General features: G+C 38.9%; 1 protein-coding gene across 4 annotated transcripts in view; it reads left to right on the forward strand.

Moving 5' to 3' along the window:
- ZNF711 (zinc finger protein 711) overlaps nt 1-13553 on the forward strand; it is a 31437-nt gene extending 17884 nt beyond the window's left edge. For all 4 annotated transcript variants that reach the window (XM_063431847.1, XM_063431848.1, XM_063431846.1 and 1 more), the window contains exons 3-9: nt 272-802; nt 2314-2472; nt 4607-4753; nt 4836-4973; nt 8343-8390; nt 8902-9045; nt 10745-13553. In XM_063431847.1, the coding sequence (XP_063287917.1) occupies nt 272-802; nt 2314-2472; nt 4607-4753; nt 4836-4973; nt 8343-8390; nt 8902-9045; nt 10745-11922 (2345 nt within the window). In that variant the 3' untranslated portion in view covers nt 11923-13553. The remainder of the gene's footprint in view (nt 1-271; nt 803-2313; nt 2473-4606; nt 4754-4835; nt 4974-8342; nt 8391-8901; nt 9046-10744) is intronic.
- Nucleotides 13554-16168: the final 2615 nt, after the last annotated feature.

Here is a 16168-nt window from a genome sequence, read left to right on the forward strand (position 1 = left end):
CTCAATGCATGTGAATATTAGGTATCACCTAATATTTTCACAGACCGCTCTTTAGAGCTGAATAGCTCATGGGCCCCAGGGGTTCCACCTTTATGTTGCATTGTGTTATTTATGTTTTGCTTCAATGTTTATTGCTGTTTCAAATTTGTTCTTAATGCAATACAATTTTATGTTCTTTATTGTGCTTAATAAATGGGTTTTATATAGATACATGACAACAATCTGTAACACAAATAAATAAAATTAACTTTCCCCGGTTGTGATCTTCTAGTGACTGGGATGACCGGCACAGCTCGTGTTGATGGAGACCATATTGTGGTGTCTGTTCCTGAAGGTGTATTAGTATCTGATGTTATCACTGATGATGAAATAACTTTGGAACATGAACTATCAGATGATGTTGTTCAAGGGCCTGACATTATTACAGAGGCAGATGTTGTTACCGAAGGTGTTATCATTCCTGAGTCTATGCTGGAAACAGATGTTGCCATTGAAGAGGCATTAGAAGATGCTGATCATGTTTTGGAATCTGACATCATCACAGAAACAGTTGCTGTTCCTGACCAGGTGTTTGTGGCAGATTTGGTCACAGATGCTGATGGACAACTCGAACATGTGGTCCAGGGCTCTATATCTGACCCTCATTCGCCCACTATGGTTTCACAAGAGGTTCTGGTAGCAACTTGCGATTCGGACACTATTATCCAAGCACCCAGCATACAAGCCACTGGATCCTCAGTTACCATCAAAACAGAAGATGATGACGCGAAGGGCACTTCTGAAGATTACCTAATGATCTCATGTAAGTCAAGTAGTCATGAAATGAACATCTGATTAAAACTGACTGATTTAGACCATGGTAGTTCTCATGCTCTAGATCAGGAGTATGCAATTGTTGGCATTTAAGATCTTGAGGACCACATCTTCCATGATGCACTTACAGGCATAATGCTGGCATAGTATCAAGGAAAATGTAGTCCACAACATCTGGAGTGCCGAAGGTTGCTTAGCCCTGTTCTAGATCATTATTTTATTATAATATTTCTCCAAGCATCATCATCACAACAGTGATTTGAGGTGGTCATGGTGCCCGGAGTTTAGGTGTGCAGCATTTCACTATGGAGATTAATCCCACTGCTGCTGGAAGTTTAATTCCACCTAGAGCAGCCTTATTGGGAGCAATTAGCCGACCTGGATTAAGAGTTCTGAGCAGGTTAATATCAATTCTGCGGACAATTGGCATCTGAAGCCAGCACACGCAGCATGCTGATGCTGGTGGCACACACCCCTCCCCTCCATGCTCCCAGCCTTCCCCTTTAGTCTGCGGTGCCTGAACTCTCTCCATCTCTGGCCATGGGGAATGACATCAGCCAAGGAGGAGAACTTCAGCAATGGAAAAGAGGTAAGTTTAACCATTTAAAAAAAAAAAAATCTGCATTTGGTGAGGTAGACCACTACAGAAAGGGTCACTCTAACCAAAACCAGTGTTTTATGGACACACTGTTTTTTGATCGGCATAACCCTGTAATAAAGAACAAGGTCACTTTACTGTTTTGATATTTATAGTAAATAAATATACCAAAGTAAAAAATGTTGATTTCATTGTCTCATGGTATCATTGTGTCAGTTTTTATATCATTAGTCCTGAGGTACTCCGATGAAGATCCATTAATGTTTCTGTATTGCCAAAACGATTTAATAATTGCACTTCTTAACATTTTCACAGTATTATATCATCATTACCATAATAACATTTACCTTTTTACTGGTACATCTTTACATAGAGTCATACTAAATGTACTCTTTTATATGCAGAACTTAAAGGGACACTTTAGCTTAATGACTGCTCAATTTACTGAAAAATAAGGTTTCTCTTTCAACCAGATGTTAACTTACTTTATAAATTTTTATAAAGAGATAAGAAATTCTAAATTAAACAGAATTTGTAATAATGGCAGATGACTCTTTACAGGAAGTGTGTAGGAAGGCTGTGTGAGTCGCATGCAGGGAGGTGTGACTAGGGCTGCATAAACAAAGTAATTTAACTCCTAAATGGCAGATAATTAAGCAGTTAAACTACAGAGGCATGATCTATACACCATAACTGCTTAAGCTAAAGTTCTTTTGAAGACTATAGTGTCTCTCTTCTCTAATCTCTTCGATTGTCCATAATAATTAGACTAAAATAAAATCTGTACTTTTTTTTATATTTGTTTTGCAGTAGATGTTTGAACATTTAATGTTGATCCATATTGAATGCATATTTTAATAAATGTCTCTTTTTTTAATTTCTCGTGTATTTGCTCCCTTTAGTAGATGATGTTGGGGACAGGTTAGAACACATCAGCAGTGCTCCTCTGAAGATCAGCACCGAGGTCTCACACAATGACATCTGTAAAGAAGATGGGTTTGGTTCTGAAGTGATTAAAGTTTACATATTCAAAGCAGAGGCCGACGATGATGTGGAAATAGGTACAAAAAAATAATAATTATTGCTTGCTGTTATATCTTTTAAATGGCGGGGGGGGGGGAACAGGAAGTCGACCATTTAAAAAAATAATATTATTATCAGCGCAGCATACATTTTACATGATAATATATTGAATTTTGGTTACATGTGTCTGTCTCCTTAGGTACAGTGTAAACAATTAAAATAGTTTGTAGACCACCCTAGCGATCGTAATAGTGTCACGTCTTGATTGCGCTCTTATATTTTTATATAGACCTTTAGATTGTATAGAAGAAAAGCCATTCAAATCCCAACTCGCTAAAGACAATAAACAATAGACTGTGATGGTCTTACTAGTCATATCTGTTCCGATATATTTTATATGTGAGATGCCTTTCGATTCATCAACTTCTGTTTAAAAGCCTTTGTAGAAAGGAGAACACTGTCATTTTAGCACAGAGGAAGTAGTTAAGATTTACTTAAAGGGACACTATAGTCACCGAAACAACTTTAGTTTAATGAAGCAGTTTTGGTGTATAGATCATGTCCCTGCAGTGTCACTGCTCAATTCTCTGCCTTTTAGGAGTTAAATCACTTTGTTTATGAACCCTAGTCACACCTCCCTGCATGTGACTTGCACAACCTTCATTAAACACTTCCTGTAAAGAGTCATCTACAATTTATCCTTCCTTTATTGCAAGTTCTGTTTAATTTCGATTTTCCTATCCCCTGCTATGTTAATAGCTTGCTAGACCCTGCAAGAGCCTCCTGTATGTGATTAAAGTTCAATTTACAGAGAAAGAGATACAATTGTTTAAGGTAAATTACATCTCATTGAAAGTGAAACCATTTTTTTTCATGTGTCAATCATAGCCAGGGGATTTGTGACTAGGGCTGCATAAACAGAAACAAAGTGATTTAACTCCTAAATGGCAGTGAATTGAACAGTGAAACCTGAAAAGCATGATCTACACACTAAAACTGCTTCATTAAGCTAAAGTTGTTTAGGTGACTATAGTGTTCCTTTAAGGCCAGTAGACAAATGTAAAACTTAAATACACTGACAGGTGGCATTCATTGTTAGAAAACCCCTGTATATATAATTTATGAATAAATTGGCTTGCACTCACGATCTTTTAATGATAAGTTCCATTCTTTATTGAAGAAAAGTTTAAAACATTTGTGGATCGATGTTTCAGTACCCGTTCGGGACTTTCCTCAGGATCATACATACGGCACCCAGCAATATAACGTGGAGCCACAGTGCAAGGAATTTCAAGTATTACGATATATGTATATATATATATATAAAATAAATTGTAAAGGGGTTTTGCCAATCATTGCACAATGAGCAGTTTTATATATCTGCTAATAACTGAATTAAAAGGCTCACATGATTATTTACTGGACTAGAGTATCTACGTTATCTGAAAGGTACATTTCTAACTGGATTTAGGGCTAGTAGAGTTAGTCTTAGTCATTTTGTTGTGTAGTGATAAGTAAGAGCTAAAATATTTTTGGAATGGAAGTTATGTGAGATCCCAGGTACAAGAATTTGCAATGCCAGTTTATAGGCTTTTAATATTTGCAACCAGTCACAATGCAGATTTGTATCATTTGTGTAAATGCTTAAAGGACCACTATAGTGCCAGGAAAACAAACTCATTTTCCTGGCACTATAGTGCCCTAAGGGTGCCCCCACCCTCAGGGACCCCCTCCCGCCGGGCTGGATGGAGAGGAAGGGGTTAAACTTACCTCTTTCTCCAGCGCCGGACGGGGAGCTCTCCTCCTCCTCCCTGGCTGAATGTGCATGTGCGGCAAGAGCCGCGCGCGCATACAGCCAGTCTCACAGGAAAGCATTCACAATGCTTTCCTATGGACGCTGGCGTCTTCTCACTGTGATTTTCACAATGAGAAGCACGCAAGCGCCTCTAGCGGCTGTCAATGAGACAGCCACTAGAGGCTGGATTAACCCAAATATAAACATAGCAGTTTCTCTGAAACTGCTATGTTTATAGAAAAAAGGGTTAACCCTAGATGGACCACTTCATTAATGCAAACAAATGTTCTGTTATTCAATTCCGTGTGGATCACCTTTTCATGATATTATATGAAATGATTGCATTTAGTTAATTTTTTGTTTCTACTTGCATTAAGGGGGTACGGAGATAGTTACAGAAAGTGACTTCCACAATGGGCACACGGTAACTGGCGTCATTGAGCAGAGTAGCCTTGGTCGAATGCCAAGGGAAAAGATGGTTTATATGGCAGTAAAAGACTCCTCTCAAGAAGATGAAGATATTGGTAAGAGGAGCAGATCTTCTGTTCTCTGAAGGTTCTTTTTTTTTATTACAAGTGTTAGTTGAACATTCTCCGTTTCCTGCAGGTTGTGCTGAAATAGCTGATGAAGTTTACATGGAAGTTATTGTTGGTGAAGAGGAGGCATCTTCTCTTCCAGAAGGCCAGGCTGAAGATCCCAACGCAAACAAAACATTTGTTCCTGTGGCTTGGGCAGCGGCTTACGGTAATTCTGTGTAATTTTGAAAATTACATCTGCCGTGTTAGGCCTATTTCCTAGAGCAGGAATAGGCAACCTTCGGCTCTGCAAATGTTTTGGACTACACCTCCCATGATGCTTTGCCAGCATTATGTGTATTAGAGCATTATGGGGGATGTAGTCCACAACATCTGGAGTGCTGAAGGTTGCCTATCCCTGCCCCCAGTCTAGAGCAGAGGTTCCTTATAATTTTTTCCCGTGGAACCCTTTGACATAGTGTATCAACATCGTGGAACATTGCGTTGTTCCATAAACCTTTCAATTAGCAGAGCATAATGTCTTCTTTTTTGGAAATTTTTTTTTTAACTATATATACACACTAATTTCTACAGATAGTAAACAGATTGTAGTAGTTAGGAGCAGGTGTGCTCCTGTGTGTAGCGTTAGTGTTTGTATAAAAGTTTTGCATTTTAATACAGGGATGCGTTTGTATATCACATCTTGACACATAAACACAAACCAGCACATACAAACACACAGACATACACAAATACACACTAGCACACACACACAAATACTCACACTGACAGATACACACAGACACTGACACGTACACACACAGATCTATATTTGTGTGTGCCAGTGTGTGTCTTTGTGTCAAGGTGTGTGTATCTGTGTTTGTATGTGCCAGTGTGTGTATCTGTGTGTGTGTATGTATCTGACACACAGATAGAAACAAACTGGCAACTAGTGGCACACAGATACTCACACACACTGGCACACACACACAATGACAGATATACTGACACACAGATACACACAAGCACAAAGATATATACACGCACAGTGACACACAGATACACAAACTGGCACACATACACACACCTTGACACAACAGATACACAAACAGGGGTCCGGTCGCGGTCTTAGATGGCCACATCACCTGACCGGACCCCTGTTTAGCGATACCCATTGGGTGGCCCTAAATGCTTGGGCCACCCGATGGGCAAATCACCACCAAACCCCAGAGGGCATTGCAAAAAGACAGGGAAGTACTTCTTGACAATACTCCCAAACCAAATACTACAAAAATGATACGCTGTATAGCCAAATATGATGCGGGTTGGGATGTGGCAAAGAAAATCCTTGGTAGGTTTTGGCCCCTTCTCACTCAAGATTTCCATCTTAAAAATGTGGTATCTCCTACAGTGTCAATTACGGCCAGGAGAGGTAAGAATCTAAAAGAGATTCTCATCCCGAGCCATCTGATGCCTCAAAATAAAAACAAGGGAAGCTGGCTTACGGTACATGGCACATACAAATGCGGCAGATGTGTCGCAAGTTGTTTCATGGCCAAAGACTCTAAAATTCTATCCGACTCCACAGGTACAATTCATATCCCCATAAAACAATTTTTCAACTGCAACACTGCAGGTGTTGTTTATCTTTTAACCTGCAGTTGCGGTATGAAATACGTGGGGAAGACTATACGCCCCTCTAAGAGAAGGGTAATGGAACATGTCCACTCTGTAACATCAAATAGAGACACCCCAGTAGCCAGACACATGAGGCAATACCATAATGATTCGCCGAGAGGCATGAAGTTTGCGGGTATTGAACGGGTCTGTAGGGGTAAAAGAGGTGGAAATTTTGATTTGACTTTAAAAAGGAGGGAATGCTTTTGGATAAACAAATTGGACACCATGTCACCTAAGGGACTTAATGAAGGGTTTTCTTTTACCCCATTCATTAATATTTAGACCAGTACATTTTGGTTCTATTACTATGATTTATAATGAATAAACTCAAGTAATTTTTGTTGTTTTTTAATATACTACAACATTGAACCTGAATAGACTCCTTTTGGTGTAGCCCATTCATTTGTATGAAAATACTATGGATTAGCCGATCCAATGATTAATATATATGTATACATACCTCCTAATGTATCAATAGAATGGACTTAATCCTTAGGATCTTGAGTATAATATAATTTAGGATTCCAATAGTATTTGGAATCTAAGAGTGTTCCCTGCATTGCTGATAAAGAGCTTTGTAGCTTTGGGATACACAGTCACTAAGGAGTTAATACGTATTAGGAGGGCAGGATCGGCTATGGTAAATTAGTATACACCCATAATAGGCGGAGTCTCGCCGAGGGTGGAACTGAATGGGCGTTACAGCTGGAGGGGGAGTGCTTCAATTTGCACGGTGAGTTTCAAGCCTCACTTTGGCACGAATGTCCACACCCGTCCACCAACAGCGATTGGAGAGTTGAGCTCTCCCTGTATATATAAAAGAACACCTTGGAGTCCGCACGGTTCATTCTGACTTTGACAAAGGCGCTTTAGTAGCGCCGAAACGCGTTGGGCAATATGTTGTTTTTTTTACTTTGCCCGTTTTGTTTAGCACGATTTTTTTGATTATGGGGGGTTTTGTCAGCCGTTATTAGGAGCCTTTTTGTTGCAGTTTTCTACTTATTAGTGAGCATTTCAACTAAGTGGCTACATTTAGTCTATTCAGCTACATGGTCTGTCTGCATGATTTTGAGTACTAGAAGGATAGATTATATATAAGATATTTGCAGTTTCAGCTACTTAGTCAGCAGTCTTCTACCTATCAGGGAGCATTTTTTACTAAGTGGCTACATTTAGTTTATTAGCTATATTGTCCTCCTTTATTTTAGTACTAGTAAGATAGACTACTTATTAGACTATTGTAGTTTCAGTTACCAAGTCAGCTATTCGGGGGGAGTAAGACTCCACCAGGTGTAGTACTTTGAGCTACCTTATGCTGACTATACAAGTATTCAGTCCCGTTTTCTTATATAGTCTAGCGTTTCTTTTTTATATTTGTTGCAATCTTCATACAAGCGCTACTATAGTTTAATACTGGATACACTTTGTTACATTTTATGTAGATGTTCTGCAACTACAGCCATTCTTTCAGAGGTATAAAAGGATTTGTCCTATACTGGGTGGCCTTGGAATTCACCTTCTAGATAGGATCAGCCACTGGCATTATTTTATTCTACCTCAGGTACTTTTATGTTAGATGGCTCAGTATGGTATTTTGAAATTTTGAGCTTTCTATAGCTCCCCTCTGGGATTCACATATTTTGTTTTATTAGTGAGCAAGTAGTTAGGTTTTTTTGTATATCAGCATCTAATAAAGCAATTGTTTATTTATTTATTTATGTTTATTTTTTATCTAGACCATTATTTTCAGATATTCAAGTTATGATCTTGGGTCTACTTGTTAGAACCCTCGATCACTTTTTTCTTTCTTTTCTAATATATTACCCAGTATATATATATATATATTTTTTTTTATTGCTTGTGTCATCATTTTATTTATTTATTCATTTTTAATTCTTCTAATGTGTTTTCTCAACAGGAGAAGAAATAGATCTCCCAAGAAAGTATGGAGATTGGCAGGAAGCCGGTATGTAGTTACCTGTTTAGATGGACGGTTTATAGAAACCGTAAATCATTTACACATTGTGTGTATTTTAACTGTAACGTGTGGCGAAGGTGATGCTGGTTTATTTTATGTAATACTGGAAGCAGAATGGGAAACATTCGCACATTGTTGCTGATAGATTGCATCACACGCTGCAAAAGTCCTAACTTTGTTATTCCATACAACTGTACAGAAATGTTTGTTACAGAGGAGAGGCACGAATGGCACAAAATGACTTACAAGGTCTTAAAAACAAAAATCATACAATATGGCCTTCTAAAAGCAATTCTAAACCAAGTACAGAGCTACCAGACGTTCTGAGAACCATGGCTTGTGTAACCAGAGAGGCCAGAGTTTAGCTATTCTCCTTTAACAAATTTTAAATGTTCTATTTTTCGATGTAAAATGCACATCCCAAATACACATTTCCTTTGTATTCACCCTACATTTATAGCCTGGATATTAATATATCGTATAATTCTTCTGTCCGCAGGAAGTAATATTGAATCACGTTTGGAGAACAAGACTGGAGCAGCCACCCAGTACCTCCAGATTTGCGATAGCATTGCCACCAACAGAGCACTTAAACAGAAAACAAAGAAAAGAAGAAGAGGGGACGCCAGGCAGTGGCAAACAGGTTAATTCCAAAAGCCTAGAGCACCTTGTTTAGAACGTTACTTTGAAAGTTCTGTTGTCACGTAGAAAACACAACATGCTACCAACATGGTACTGCTTTATAAATAATACAGCTGCACGGTTTGCTATACTTTGTGCCGTCTCAACAATAGCTAGGAAGATGCAATCCAGCCATTGCACGAATGTAACTTCAGTGATGTTTTGCTAGCATCATCTGACATCATACTGGCAAAGCATCATGGTATTTGCAGTTCCACAATTGCTGGACTGCTGCCTGCTGACTGTGATTGGGATAGCACTAAAGCAGTGAGAAATAAATTGATTATTGACAGATTGATAGCAAATGGATAGAGATAACATTTTATTACCACAAGTATTTTTTGTTTTTTTTTCCTCCTTCTGGTAATTAACAGCCCTGTGCCCAAATCCTTTCACATCCACTGTGACAGCTTGATGGAGGCAGCAGCAGCTCCAGAGAGTATCCTTTCATTCATTTCATCGTCCAGAACAAATTATAGATTAAATGCCAAATTCAGCTGAAGCGGGCCACGTCACTGGTGAAAAATATGTAAAAATGTAAAAGAAAGTAAAACCCCCAATAATTTCACACCAACTTAGCTTGAGTATTGTAAAATGTTTCTTTGCTTAAGAGTTAGATTTGGGTTTGGGTTTTGTACCCGTTTTTTAAATCAAGAACTGTTTGAGAAAGAGAGCAGTTAAGACGTCCCACAGGCAGTTCTCTGAGTCCTCTCCACTCATAGCAATCGCCGCGCATGCCCTGTTAAATCTCTAGCCGGCGCTGGCAACTCCAGTCAGAAAGCTAGCGTGATGACAACAAAGCCGTTGACATGGAGGAGATTGCCCTGCTTGGAGAAGTGTCCCCAAGCAGGGACCAGGAGGAGTGCAGGCGGATTGGAGGTGGGTGTTATAGAAGGTAACACCTACCTCTGTAATGAGATTGCGTTAGGGGAGCAAATGCTGATGTTCGTGGTCACAGATTATTTTATTTGTTAAAAAACAATCAATTTAATTAATTAATTAATAATTACCGGTACTGCAGCTCTAGCTATTTACTGTCTTGTTGCCTTAAAGGAACACTATAGTCCCCTAAATTACTTTAGCTAAATAAAGCAGTTTTAGTGTATAGATCATTCCCCTGCAATTTCACTGCTCAATTCACTGTCATTTAGGAGTTAAATCACTTTGTTTCTGTTTATGCAGCCCTAGCCACACCTCCCCTGGCTACGATTGACAGAGCCTGCATGAAAAAAAAAAAACGGTTTCACTTTCAAACAGATGTAATTTACCTTAAATAATTGTATTTCAATCTCTAAATTGAACTTTAATCACATACAGGAGGCTCGTACAGGGTCTAGCAAGCTATTAACATAGCAGGGGATAAGAAAATCTTAATTAAACAGAACTTGCAATAAAGAAAGCCTAAATAGGGCTCTCTTTACAGGAAGTGTTTATGGAAGGCTGTGCAAGTCACATGCAGGGAGGTGTGACTAGGGTTCATAAACAAAGGGATTTAACTCCTAAATGGCAGAGGATTGAGCAGTGAGGCTGCAGGGGCATGTTCTATACACCAAAACTGCTTCATTAAGCTAAAGTTGTTCAGGTGACTGTAGTGTCCCTTTAACTATTTTCACAATATTAGCAATAAAAATACACCTAATTTATGTTTTGTTTTTATGCAGCTGTCATAATTGGTCCTGACGGCCAGCCGTTAACTGTGTATCCTTGTCACATATGTGGGAAAAAATTTAAGTCCAGAGGCTTTTTGAAAAGACATATGAAGAATCATCCAGATCATATGATCAAGAAAAAATACCAGTGCACGGACTGCGATTTTACCACCAACAAGAAAGTCAGCTTCCATAACCACCTGGAGAGCCATAAACTGAGCAATAAGGTGGAGAAATCACATGAGTTTACAGAATACACCAGGAGGTACCGCGAGGCGAGTCCCCTGAGCTCTAACAAGCTCATTTTGAGAGACAAAGAAACCAAGCTTCACAAGTGCAAATACTGTGACTATGAAACCGCAGAGCAGGGTCTTCTAAACAGGCATCTGCTTGCAGTCCACAGCAAGAACTTTCCTCACGTGTGTGTGGAATGTGGGAAGGGTTTCCGGCATCCGTCAGAGCTAAAGAAACACATGCGGACGCACACTGGGGAGAAGCCATATTTGTGCCATTTTTGTGAGTTCCGTTGTGCAGATCAGTCTAACTTAAAAACTCATATTAAAAGTCGTCACGGTACAGATTTGCCTTTTAAGTGCGAACAGTGCCCCCAAGCGTTTACAGACGAGAAGGAACTTCTGCGGCACACCGAACTTTTCCAGGGTCACAAAACTCACCAGTGTCCTCACTGCGACCACAAAAGTACAAACTCCAGTGACCTTAAGCGACACATAATATCTGTCCACACAAAGGATTTCCCTCACAAGTGCGAGGTGTGCGAGAAAGGGTTTCACCGTCCCTCGGAGCTCAAGAAGCACAGTGAAACGCACAAGGGCAAAAGAGTTCATCAGTGCCGACACTGTGACTTTAAGACCTCCGATCCTTTTATCCTCAGTGGGCACATTCTCTCCGTGCACACAAAAGACTTGCCTTTCAAGTGCAAAAAATGCAAAAGAGGATTTAGACTTCAGCCTGAATTAAAAAAGCACATGAAAACCCACAGTGGGAAGAAAGTTTACCAGTGCCAGTACTGTGAGTACAGCACTACAGACGCATCTGGTTTTAAAAGGCACGTAATCTCAATACACACTAAAGACTACCCTCACAGGTGTGAGTTTTGCAAAAAGGGATTCCGTAGGCCATCCGAAAAAAATCAGCATATAATGAGGCATCATAAAGAGTCGATCATGTAATTTTACATAATGTTCTGAATAATGTTGGCTTCATATCCCATAATGCGTAATGCGGACAGCAGGGCTAGGTGTCTGTTGCTTCCTCTGTTATGACTCTCCGAGGGTCATGGGAGCTCAATAGCTTAACCATAGCTGTCAATGAGTGCACCTGTTCCTGCACTCCGTTTCATGACTCTCAATCCAGTCCTTGGTGGGGCCTGTCTGAGGACACTATGCCATGAGTTCTAACCAGTCTATAAGAGGTTTCTAGGAGATCTCTTTGTGAGACATACAATTAAATTCTAAGAAATTCCTAACAAATTTTTTTTTGGGAAATAACATATTCCCTCCAGTTATTGGAAAAGCTTCATTATTTTAGAACTCCACAACAAATTTCAATACAAATGATCAAAATGATGTATTGGCAGTGCCAGGTATTTAACCACCCCCATTTAGCCTAAATGCACACTAGGACCTTAACCAATTTATCAATCTCGGAGTGTGTAGGTGAGAATACATAATGTGGGATGTGCTGTAGTGGTTATGGTGTTAAGAGTGTGCGGGTGCCCCCTCCGGTAGTCAAATCGTTTTAGAAGTGTTTAAATTCTTACCAGGGGGTCCACTAGGTTCTGCTCCCTGCCTTGACTACTTCCAATAGAGAGCAAAAAGCTTCTGCTAAGCCCATGATCTGATTGCTCTCAGCCAGTGAACTTAAACTGGAACTTAGCTCGGACAGAGAGCTTCTGGCTCTCTGTTGGAAGTAGTGGAGACAAGGAGCATGCGCTTAGCAGAACCCATGTAAGAAGTCAAACCATTCTCAAACAGCTTGACCAAATACAGTAGGGAGCTTCAAGGCATTTCAGGCACCATAACCACCATAGAACGCTATCGTTTTCGTGGTGCTTGGAGTGTCCCTTTAAATTTGTTTTTTCTTGGCAAGCAGAAGAAATCCGCAAGGAGAAAAAAAACACAACTAGTTCCATCATCGCAGGATCAGCCTGCTAGCGTGTCTAAATATCTCACATTTATTCACAAAGTCTGATGTTTGCAGATTAGTTCGAGTACGTATCCCTGGTGAGAATTTTTGAGCTGCTAATTCATGGGATCACAAAATGCAGTATTAAACCCTAATGACTTGTAACCCTAAGGTCAATTCCTGTGAGTCGTTAAAGGTGCTAGACTGAATGAAATAAGACATGTACATAGATTCCCTTTTTATCTGGTATCCGAGCTGAATGTTGTTTGGTAAAACATGTTTATTGTATGTATGGATCTAATGCGCTTTTTAAATAAAAGAATTATAGATAGATATAAAAATATATATATATGGGACAATAACAATGACAAATTAAGCACTTTTTCTGCCCTCACCTTGGCTACGGTGGGAATTAAGCCAGGGAGGTCATTTAAATACTCCACATAACGCCATCAAGCTTATTATCCGTCTTACTCTTCCACTTAGTAGGCTAATAATGAAATTATTCGCTTTGACATACACCTACGTCTATAAAATCGGAAAAAAAATCTCTCATCACCTTCTCCGTTCTGTGGATTATTTATACAGTATTTAATCAGAATAAAATCCCACCTCTGCAAAGGGGACCTGTGGATCTTCTGTTTACAGTGTATACATTAAGATATGCATCCCTTTTTTTAAACAATGCTGTGTTAGCATGCTGCAATTCAAAAACGTGCTTAAAATGAATTGGTCTAGGGCTATTTAATGAAATCTGTCCATTAATGTTGTTCGTGTATTTTTTACGTTTCTTTGTTATATTGTTTTGTGTTTTTCTCTTTTATTTTTTAATTCTTCAGTTGCTCAATGTTTGCACATCTGTTCATCGACGTCTTTATCTCATGACAAAATGTGGCTTTCGTATTTTAAATGTTCACCTTTTTCTTTCGCACCAGGTGAGAATTGGTTCCTTGAGAATTTTTTTTTTTTTTTTTTTAAATATGTATTCAGAATGTTTCATTTCTGGAAAAAAAAAAAAAAAACTCTTACAAGAAGAAGAAAGAAAAAAAAAAACAACTTGTGGATTGTGTGACTGTAAATGATGTACACGCTGTAACATAAGATTGTCACTGTTAACGTGGGATTATTTCTTAATGTGTTAAAATCATCTTATTGAAATAAAAACTTGCACTTGATTGATGTTTAAATAACAATTCCTGTATCATCAGCAATGACGGAACATAGACAATTCTAGTCCCCTAACAAATCAACGCACCCAGATTTCAGTGAATTGATTTATACCAGACTGGTTACATTTTTTGCATAATAATTTTGTTTAAAAAAAAAATTACTTTCTTTTTCTTCCCTAATGCCAGGTTTAATTTTCATATATATATATATATATATATATATACATATATATATTGTACAGTGCTGTTATCTATGTGACCTTTCTTTTAGGTCTCTACAGCAATAATAATTAGCTCCAGGACTTTAAGCGAAACCATTTAGCATTCCAAACTGGGTACTAAGAACTTAACTGAAGTGTTATTAATGGTTTTATTTAAACACAACTTCTTGAATACAGAAAACAAGAATTCAACAAATCTACTTTTAGAAGCCATTCATTATATTTAGCCAGTTATGACACATACATTGCCGTTTTATAAGCTTTTTATAGTGATCAGTAGATTTAAAAAAAAATAATCTGGCAAACTAGTTATATCAACGGCCAAATTATGTATCGTATTTACAAACTTCGTAGGACTGACAGAAATAGGTGGAAATTCACTGAACAATTTGTAAAACGGACCTGAAAACCCCAACGGCAAAAAATCTGACTGAAGTAACAAAGCTGTGGCCACAGCAGAGTTAAAGAGTTTCTGAAAATTTAGAATCTTCCCATTTACTCACAATTTTGACCTTTGGTATTTCCTTCAATTTAAAATTCAGTGGAAAAGAATTGTGTAATTACATATTGATAGACAATGAATTATTGTGTTTAAAATGAACCTTTATCAATGTACCTTTGACCTCAAAACTTATAATATGCGCCTGCAAGAAGTGAGAATTCTTCATCTACTGATTACCCCACGTTATTAACTTTTCATGGTAACTTGCAATTCAACAAATATTTGCGCTGTAGTTGGAAACATGATATACAGATTCTTTAATGTTACTATGAATGGAAAGTCAAAGTTACCCAACCAGGCTCTAATGAACTTTAAATCAAAAGTTCAGAAAAACTATATATTTTATAGTTGGGCTGTTAGTCTTTAAGAGAAAACGGACAAATAAAGTCTAGAAGCCAGTGTTAGGCTTTTCCCAGGACATAAGACATTCATAATAAATTGTGGTCAAAACAGAGAGCCAGGAAGTAAATAAGCTCCTATTAATCTTTAATCTACTATCGGATAGCCTTGGTGTGAATCGCCGACTAGGGACAGACTTGATTGGAAACAGCGTTTGCAATGGGCAGTAAAAGTAAAAAAATATTTTTATAACCATGTATTTCACAAGCATAAAACTGTGGGTCTCCAATCAGTTTAGCACTCTTTGCACTGAAAGGAATTGCTGAAAATGTCAACACTTTTTATAAATGTCACAGAAATTAAATCTTGATTGCAAAATGCAGTTCTGTAGTGTGTCTAAGGAAGGCTTTAAAATGGGTTATTCCAAGCCCTGTGAGCACGTCAGTGAATTGAAGTGGTGATGGTGACTGAAGCCTGTAGTGCAGTGTTTTGCTTTGAAACCCTGCCCATACCAATGTAACCCCTCTGCTTTCAGAGGTATAACTCTATTTTTGGCAGGATCAATGGGGCATCGTAAGCCAGCCTGGAACAAGAGTCCTGGGCTGGCTAATATCAATTCTGTGCATATCGGACATCTGACATCAGCTTATACAGAGCCCCCCTCCCCCCCCCCCCCCCCCCGTGCCACCCATGAAATTCTGGTCTTTCTTCTCTCAAGTGTTGCTAGTCTGTGCCTGTCTCACTCCAAATCAACAGCTCCTCCACGCAAGCTGACTGCCTAAGTGTTCTCTTTGACTCCGACCTCTCCTTCATGCCTCATGTTCAGTCTATTGCCAAATCCTGCCGCTTCCATCTCAAAAACATTGCGCACATCCAACCCTACTTAACGCCAGATGCGACTAAGGTCCTTGTCCATTCCTTTGTCCTTTCTTGCATTGACTACTGTAATCTGCTTCTCAGTGGTCTTATGTGCTCCCAACTTGCACCATTAGTCCATAATGAATGCAGCCGTGGGGCTCATCTTCCTGTCCTCCCACTCCTCACCCTTCTGTCAGTCCCT

The sequence above is a fragment of the Pelobates fuscus genome, chromosome 9, assembly GCF_036172605.1.
Source record: "Pelobates fuscus isolate aPelFus1 chromosome 9, aPelFus1.pri, whole genome shotgun sequence".
In the NCBI taxonomy this organism is placed as follows: Eukaryota; Metazoa; Chordata; class Amphibia; order Anura; family Pelobatidae; genus Pelobates; species Pelobates fuscus.